This window comes from Enhydra lutris, unplaced genomic scaffold, assembly GCF_002288905.1.
Source record: "Enhydra lutris kenyoni isolate GAN:26980312 unplaced genomic scaffold, ASM228890v2 scaffoldscaffold25, whole genome shotgun sequence".
Lineage (NCBI taxonomy): Eukaryota > Metazoa > Chordata > Mammalia > Carnivora > Mustelidae > Enhydra > Enhydra lutris.
The window spans coordinates 6557524-6565850 of NW_019154109.1; the positions used below are offsets into that span (position 1 = coordinate 6557524).

An 8327-nucleotide genomic window follows, 5' to 3' on the forward strand; every position below is an offset into this window, starting at 1 on the left:
AGAAAAGGGATCGAGTGGGAGAGGTGACATCAGCAAAGGAAGGCTTCCTGGAGGAGGTGGCCGGTGACCAAAGTCTTGAAGGACCGGCGGAGAGGAGAGATCCAGGCATTCCCAGCGCGGAGCGGACTGGGCGCAGCTTTCCTCCGCCGAAAGGCTTCAGTGCCCTCCCCGGCTCCCCTTTTTCTCCCCGCGCCACCCTTCGCCAGCAAGCCCGGCTCGGGTTCCCAGCACTGACGTCAGCGGGCGATGACCTCAGCGCTGAGGAGGCGGCGGGGGCGGGGGCGGGGGCGGGGCGGGGGACTAGCGGCTAGGCCCGGCCCGGCCCGGCCCGGAGCGCGCGGGGCGGGGCAGGCATCCGGCCCCGCCCCCATCCGCCGGCGGTAGCCAATGGGTGCCGCCGCGGGCTCCCCCGCCTCTCGGAACGGTATGAAAGGCGCGTCCCGGGCGAAGTCCGGACAGAGCCCGAGCAGCGGCCCGGCGAGCGGAGGACCTCTGGTAGGCAGCACGTCCCATCGGCGACCTCTCACTGCTCCCCGCCGCTGCTACCTCCGTCCGAACCTCGCACGACATGAGCCAGGCCCGCTGGACCGGGAAGAGAACAGACATGCTCCCGGAGATCGCCGCCGCCGTGGGCTTCCTCTCCAGCCTCCTGAGGACCCGGGGTTGCGTGAGCGAGCAGAGACTAAAGGTTTTCAGCGGGGCTCTCCAGGAGGCACTAACAGGTGAGCCCCGCCGAGGATCCTGGCTTCCGTCGAGCCCCGCCACTGGGGTTCGGCCCCGCCTTCCTGCCTAGTCCGTCTTTCCTCTCCTCTTAGGGCAGGGCTCCCCTCGCGAGCAGCACCGGCCCGCATCGCCGCGTTCACCTGGGTCGTGTCTCTCCTGCGCGGCCCTGCGCTCGGGTCTCGATGGATGATGGCTCTGGTGGGGCGCGTTCCTCCACACAGACCCTTGTCCTGGAGTGCGAGCCCAGGCCCCGGCTTCTGTCCCGGGAGAGGAGGCACCTGCGGGCCTGAGTGCAAGCTCATTCCCCTTCCTGAGACTTTCCAGGGGCGCTGGGGGCGAGCCAGCCCAGCCAGCCATGGGCTAGTTATGGGGGAAGAAGGCACAGCTGAGCCTTCTCAACAACTTGGATCCTCATTGTGGTTCTTCAGGCGGCGCAGGGCTGCGTGTTCCCCAGGCGGGTTGTTGACTCGTTCGAAGTTGGAATCCCGGCCCCATTTGTATGCTTTGGCTCCCCTTAGCCATCTGCCACCCATTATGGTACTGAGAAAGCCTTGTAGGTAGTAACTGCGCTCTGCGGGCGTGTGTGCTGGGGCGGGGGCGGCCTGACAGGCGAGGTTGACAAGAGATAAGCAGCGGCTGCCTGGGGAGAGACCTATCTCCCAGCTGTTTCTAGCCGGTTGGCCGAGAGTCTCCAGCAGCGATAGCCATCTTCAAACGTGCCCACACAGATCCTACCTCCCTAGGAGCAACATCCATTTCATCAAAAACAACCGGGTTTTCACTCCTCTCACCACTGCCAGAAGGTCTCTGGCTTTTGTAGGAGGCAGAGGGGGCCTCTGGGGCCCAGGGTGGGAGACACAGTGACTTGCTGTGGGTCTGACAATGAGGGCTGCCTTGCTGGCCTTGCAGCTTCAGCTCATAGGTCTCCAGAGGCCCTGCCTGGACATGTCCTCCCCAGGCACACCCCTCCTTCTTAAACAGAGAGTGTGCCAAAAGCAATACACTAGCTACTTGGGATGGCCCCGGAGCTGTGGGACTCCCTTCCCATACACCCTCACATCCTTTTCCTAGAAGTGAGGGGGGAAATCCCGTAACGTTCTCTGCTTCAGTGGCCAGAGGATTTCAGGAGGGTCCTGGAACTCCTGAGAAACCACATTGCTCACTTACAATCTCTGGGTTCCTTCCTCTACTCCTGTCTCTTCCTCCCCATCCCCCCCTTGCTATAGCCTTCACAGCCCGGCTGCTCTAACCAGGGCATCTCCCTCTTGTTCCGTCCCCGCAGAGCACTACAAACACCACTGGTTTCCTGAAAAGCCGTCCAAGGGCTCCGGCTACCGTTGCATCCGCATCAACCACAAGATGGACCCCATCATCAGCAAGGTGGCTGGCCGGATTGGACTCAGCCAGCCCCAGCTGCACCAGCTGCTACCCAGCGAGCTGACCCTGTGGGTGGACCCCTACGAGGTGTCCTACCGCATCGGGGAGGATGGCTCCATCTGTGTCCTGTACGAGGAGGCCCCAGTGGCTGCCTCCTATGGACTCCTCACCTGCAAGAACCAAATGATGCTGGGCCGGAGCAGCCCCTCGAAGAACTACGTGATGGCGGTCTCCAGTTAGGGTCCCCCGCCGCCCCCGCCAGGCACGCTACTGTACTCCTTCTGCCGTGACAACAGGCCACCGCATACCTCAACCTGGGGAACTATTTTAAATGAAGAGCTATTTATATATATATATAAATATATATTATTTTTTTTAAGAAAAGGGGAGAAAAAAAACCAAAAGATTTTTTTTAAAGAAAAATCCTTAAAGGGAGCTGCTCGGAAGTGGCCTCCCCAGGTGCCTTTGGAGAGAACTGTTGTGTGCGCTTGAGTCTGGGACCCAGTGCCTGCCTACGGAAGGGGGCGAGTCATGAGGGGGCGGGCCTGGCAGGGGTGAGGTGGGAGAAGCTTGGCTGGCCCCCCAGGAAGATGTGAGAAGGGAGCAAGCAAGGTTAGCAACTATGAATGAGAGTGGCCAGGATCTGGCGTGCAGCGGGGAGAAGAGAGGCTGAGTTCAGACCTCTCGCTCTTCAGAGCAGGATACCTGCCTGTACCCCTGGGCCCTCTCCTCCTCAGGGGCATTCAAGCCTGGACTTCAATTATGCTATGTTGCCTAATCTTCTCTTCTATTTTTCCGGGGAGATCTAGGGCAGAAAGTGAAAAGTCCTCTCCCAGTTGCTTCTATCCTAAGCAGCTTTTCTCGAAATCATGACTTGTTTCTGATTCTACACTCAGGGGCCTGTAGATGTTGCTTCCCAGGCAGGAAACAAAAAGCTTTTTGTTTTGTGGGGGTCGTGGGGGGTAAGGCAGGAGTTAGAGGTTATTGGGGTTGGGACGGAAGGGTACCTTGCACAAAACCTTGGCTTTGCTATGTGCTGCTCTGTGCGGGGGTGAATTACTTGGGGGTGGTTTGCAATGGAATTTTGGGACCCAAAGAGTATCCACTTGGGGATATTTGTTTTTGGCCAAACCCTTCTTTTTGGAACCACACGAAACTCCTGATGCTGCCGCCACTACCCCTTCGAAAGCTGACTCAAAAGCTACGGGGAACTCCAGGTTCTTTATTACTGCCTTCTTTTGCTAAGCACAACACTCCTCCCTGACTCTCCCGCTCTTGTCCCCTTCTGGTTGGGTCATGGAGCCGCCCAACTTTCCAGAACAAGAGCTCTCACTCACTGTGCAATATGGCCTCCTGGGTCCCAGGAGAGTCTGAAGGGGAACTGCTTCCCGGAACCCCCTGGTGCCCTGGAGGACTTAGGGAACTCTCCCTCCTCCCTCCATGCTTGGGCCTCTGGCTGGCTGGTCAGCTGCGCAGGCATTCCTTGGCTGAATGGGAGAATGCCCCAAGTCCTGCAACTACTTGGTATTCTTGTAGGGCTGACACTAAAAGCCACAATCCTGGGCATTGCTTTTTTTGTTTGTTTTTTTGTTTTTTGGGGTTTTTTTTTTTTTTTTTTTTTTTTTTGTTTTTTTTTTTCTCCCCCTTCTGTGGTGCTCAGAGCACCCGTGGGGAAGTTGCTGTCTCAGTACAATCCAAGTTTGTCTCTAGACTTGTGCAATATTTACTGTTCTGGGTTGGAGCCCATGGAAGTCCATACTGGGAAGAAACCCTTCCTTCGGTTTTTCAGTGACATTAGCGAGGAGTCCCTCAGAAGGCCTTGAGTTTTCCAACCCTGAATCACTTTAGAAGGGTGTAGCTACAGCATCTGGTCGACCTGGCTCCCCTCCTACAACAGCCTACCTGGCTGTTGCCCCTTGGTGAGGAACTTTTCTCCCTAACCATCCCCTACCCCAGGGGTCCCTGCTCCACAGCCAGTCCCCTTCCCTGGATTCCTGAACTAGTCAGTTCTGACACAAAGGTGCTATTTACCAAACACTCTCCCTCCCGCCGCCCCATTCCTGCCAGTTCTGCCCCCTTTTCAACTCTAGACTCCAAGCTGCCTTCCCAGACCCTGCTTCCAGCCTTTCTTGCTTTAAAGGTAACTTCAGGCCTACAGACCCAAGAGCTACTTTTCTGGCCTGTGGGTAGAAACGAAGCTGTGAATCCCCACAGACTGTGGTGTTGCCTCTTGTCTACAAACAGGCCCCTGCCTTTTTAAAAGCAGCCTCACGGTCTCGTGCTTCATCTTCTCTCGTTTTTGTTTTTGTTTTTTTTTTTTTTGATGTTCACTTTAAAAACAGCAAAACACCCAGAGCTGGACTGTTGAGCAGGCCTGTCTCTCCTATGAAGTAAAAATAATAGTCGTACATTTGTAAGCTATATTCTGACAGAAAAGTCAAAGGTTACTAATTGTATAATAGTGTTTTTATATGGAAGAATGTACAGCTTTATGGACAAATGTATGCTTTTTTGTTGTTTTTACTTTAATAAAAATGTAGCAGTTGAAGCCTTGTTGTTTAGAGAAGGTCACATTCCCACATCACTGAGCCTTTCCCTTGGATCCAAATCCTTTCTTGGTGTCTCAGTGTTTCCCTTCAGCGACCCCCGAAGGCCTATAGCATGTGGCTTGTGTAAAAGAAAAATCTAGTTGTGTGACTCCTTCCTCCGTCCTTTAATGCATGTTCTCACTTCCCTGTGACCCTACTGGACGGGCCGGGGTTCTAGACTGGGCACTCCGGAGTCTGGCCAGGTCTCCTGCATCTGTTCTTGCTGGGCCTCGGCTGTGCTCACACATTTGCTCATTCAGCACGTGTGACCTGTCCATCCACACGAGGCACGGAAAAGATTACACGTGATTGGGACTCATAACCCGAGTCTCAGGCTGAGATGGTGAGCCGGGGACCCCGCACCCCTTCCCAGGCTGGGGCAGAATTGTCAGAAAGTTCCAGGTCCAGGCTCTCTGTCATCTCTGGGACGGCCATTTGGTACCTCCGTTCCTGTTAGACAAGAACAGCTGGGCTGCAGTATCTGGGGCCTGCAGACCAAGGCTATACCAGTCACTAAAGAGCAGCTACTCCCGACAGCAAAGGTTTGTTACCAATTTATTACTCCCCCTGGCCGTGTGGATCAGACATATGCAAGGAAATAAGAGCAGCCTTCACCATCCCGGACTCCTGTGTTCTGTCCATGAGGCTTGACACAGGCTTCAGCACCCCCCACCCCACTTAGGAGCTCAGCATTTCCCACGGAGATCACAAGGACATCATGGACCTGGGCTAGTTTGTTTGTTTGTTTGTTTGTTTTTTCCCTAGCCAGCTGTGGGCTGTATTTAAATTAAATTTTAAACATATTGATTCATGAAAAGAACCCCCCCCCCATCAACACACGCTTCATTTCACACCTCCATGATCCTCGTCAACAAACTTGTGGTTGACCGAGGTGCCCTAGATGGCCGGGGGACCGGAGAGGCTGTGTATGGTACAGTGGGAGGTTAGAGGAGGCCGGAGATGGGGCTGGGGGAAGCCGGCTCATCTGTCTCACAGATAGACTTGATTATAGGGACCCACTTGTGTCAAGAGGTTATTTGAAGGAATGGTCGCATTTTCGTCGGTAGCTTTGAACACAAATGTTCTAGGCACTCGTTTGTAAGGACCCGCCTTGAGGGATGTAAGGAAAGGGTTAGGGTTGCATTTTTGTCTATCCCGCTGTGTTATTCTTGTGCACCTATCTTCTTGTCTCCTAACAGGCTCCACTCATGAAGGAGATTTCATTGCGTTCCTCCTGTCTAGCAGAAAGCCTGAAAGGGAGGGTGATCTGGAGGCCAAGGGGACATATCATCACCCACCTGTCTCCAAGCCAGGGTGACTTCAGAATGGCAGACTGATCTGGGGGCTGTTCGCGACTCCTGGTAGCCCGACAGTCCCTCAGTGGACATGGGAGTGTTCTGTGACCAAGCACGGTCTTCTTTACTGTAGATCTGGCACATTTCAGCAGGGGCGGTGAGTACCCCTTGGCCAGCTGGGGTCCAGGGGCTATGGACCCGAACGAACAGTTCGGGGAGTTGTAGCTGATGGGTCTCATGTGTTCAGGGACTGGGCGTTGCTCGGTCCACTCTGCTCCCCGTTTCCCCACTTGGTACACCTCGCCCTCCTGGGAGACCTGTGCTCGGTCAGCTGTTTCTGGATGATATCACACTGTCCAGAGAGTGTAGATGGGGCCTGGGAGCTGTGGATTAAGAGCCCATCCCAGATTCTGATAAGGACATGTGGGTGGGGGAGGCCTTGATGCTTCAACAAGCAAGCCCAGGGGGAAGAAAGCCTCCCCTGGGAGTCTGACATCGCCTCTGGAACAGCCTCTCATAAGCAAAGGCACTGAGGGCCTCCTGGCTTCCAGGGCCACACTGGCCCGGAGGCCCAGTGTAGCAGGATGCCACAGAAGGAGTTCTGCACCGGGAGGGAGAATAGATGGGTTGTAGCTCAGGTTCTTCCTAATGAGCTGCGTGAACTTGGACAAGCCCCTCAATTTTCCTCTCAGAAATTAGGGAGTTGGATTAGATGACCTCTGTTTCTTTCTTTGGCTTTTGATTCTAAATCATCTCCATTATCCTAGCAATCACGGAGGGCAAATGAGCCCAATTATGATCATTATTTTCAATTAGATGAACTGGAAGGTCACTTGGGTTGGGACGTGGAGAAATACACCTCCCCTTGCTTGACTCTGACTCTGGCCTATGATAAGGTTTCGATGTCACGTACAGCGAGACAGTGCTGCGGAGGTCAGCAGCTCAGGCAGTGGGGTGAGGTTGTCGGGGGTCTGATCTCACCTCTACTGCCCAGCTCCTGGCTCTACCACCTGGAGCAAGTTACTTCACGCGGCCTCCATTTCCCCATCTGTAAAATGGGAGTAAGAATAGAACCATCTCAAAATGTTGAGAAGGATTAAATGAGGTCTAAACCACTTAGAATAGCTCTTGGCATATTTAAGTACTCTACAGGAGAATTGTAGTTTTAAGTAGAAGTTAATCTGAATTGGGAGATGAATAAGGACACTCTGACATTCTGGTAACCAGGAGGAAACCATGTATTTAAGGAGTATTTCTATTAGAGTCTCCCTGGAGGGCGGCAGTTAACAACATTGGAGCAGCCTTTGGCCTCCCCCACTGAAAGATGATTTTCAATCCTTTGCTGAAAAGTCTTCACAGCCCAGGGGCATCTGTCTGGCTCAGTCAGTAGAGCATGTGGCTTTTCATCTCTAAGTCGTGAGTTCAAGTTCCACCCTGGGTGTGGAGCCTACTTAAAATTAAAAAAAAAAAACAAACAACAAGTCTTCAGAGTCCAAGAACCCTTCCCGATGTCATGGAACCCAGAGGACATACTCCCTAAGTCTATGCAGAACGAATGAATGCACTCATGCCTGACCTCTGCCATTCTTGCCCAAATGTACCACGTCCTTCCCGCCAGACATTTGACCATATTAGGAGGAGGGGAGCTCTGACCTCTTGGCTCCGTGAGCTGCTTGTGGATTAGTACCAAACTGGGCTCTGTGCTCATTCACACACACGGTGGGTGGGGAGACGGATTTTCCAATAACAACTTTGCTTATCTCCATCCTGCCCACGGGTGGAATCACACCCACGCGTTCCTTCCGGGAAGAGAGAGAAATGGGGAAGCTGAGAAGGGCAAGCCTGGTGAGTTCTGGAGAGTTCTGGGTTTCCCTCTGTACCACTTTTTTGCAGAGCTGGCATGAAAAACATCTGAACTCAGTCTAAGAGGCTATCAGGGCCCCCGGATAATGATCTTACACAAACAAGCGTGCTGAGATGGGTTGTCTGTCCTTTTCACGGCTTTGACAGGGGTCTGCTGCTCTGGGCACCCACAGCTCCAAGTCATTTTGCTCCCACTTGAAGTGGCTCTCCCACTCTCCACCCCTGTTCCCATAAACCAGGGCAGGCCTTTATTCAACCCTTGTCCAGCAAACCTGTTGGACTGCCCAGAACACATCAGATAAGGCGATGTTATAGCTGGGCAGGTCGGAGCGAGGGCTACTTTCTATACCCACACTAGCAGGGAGGGGCTGTTTAAACTTCAGTGGGCACCAGAGGAGCGAAGGTACGGCCAGGCCGGCAGTAAAGAAGGACAGCAGGACAGAGACTGCCGTGAACACAGAGAGTGAGCTCAGGCTTTGTC

The 8327-nt window shown here is 53.9% G+C and overlaps 1 protein-coding gene across 1 annotated transcript; it reads left to right on the plus strand.

The window, feature by feature from the left end:
• Window positions 1-431: 431 nt before the first annotated feature.
• LOC111151185 (BTG anti-proliferation factor 2) lies at window positions 432-4648 on the plus strand. Its single transcript, XM_022508990.1, has 2 exons — window positions 432-722; window positions 2006-4648. Exons 1-2 carry the CDS (start codon window positions 569-571, stop codon window positions 2338-2340), a joined length of 489 nt encoding a protein of 162 aa, XP_022364698.1. The 5' UTR covers window positions 432-568; the 3' UTR covers window positions 2341-4648.
• Window positions 4649-8327: the final 3679 nt, after the last annotated feature.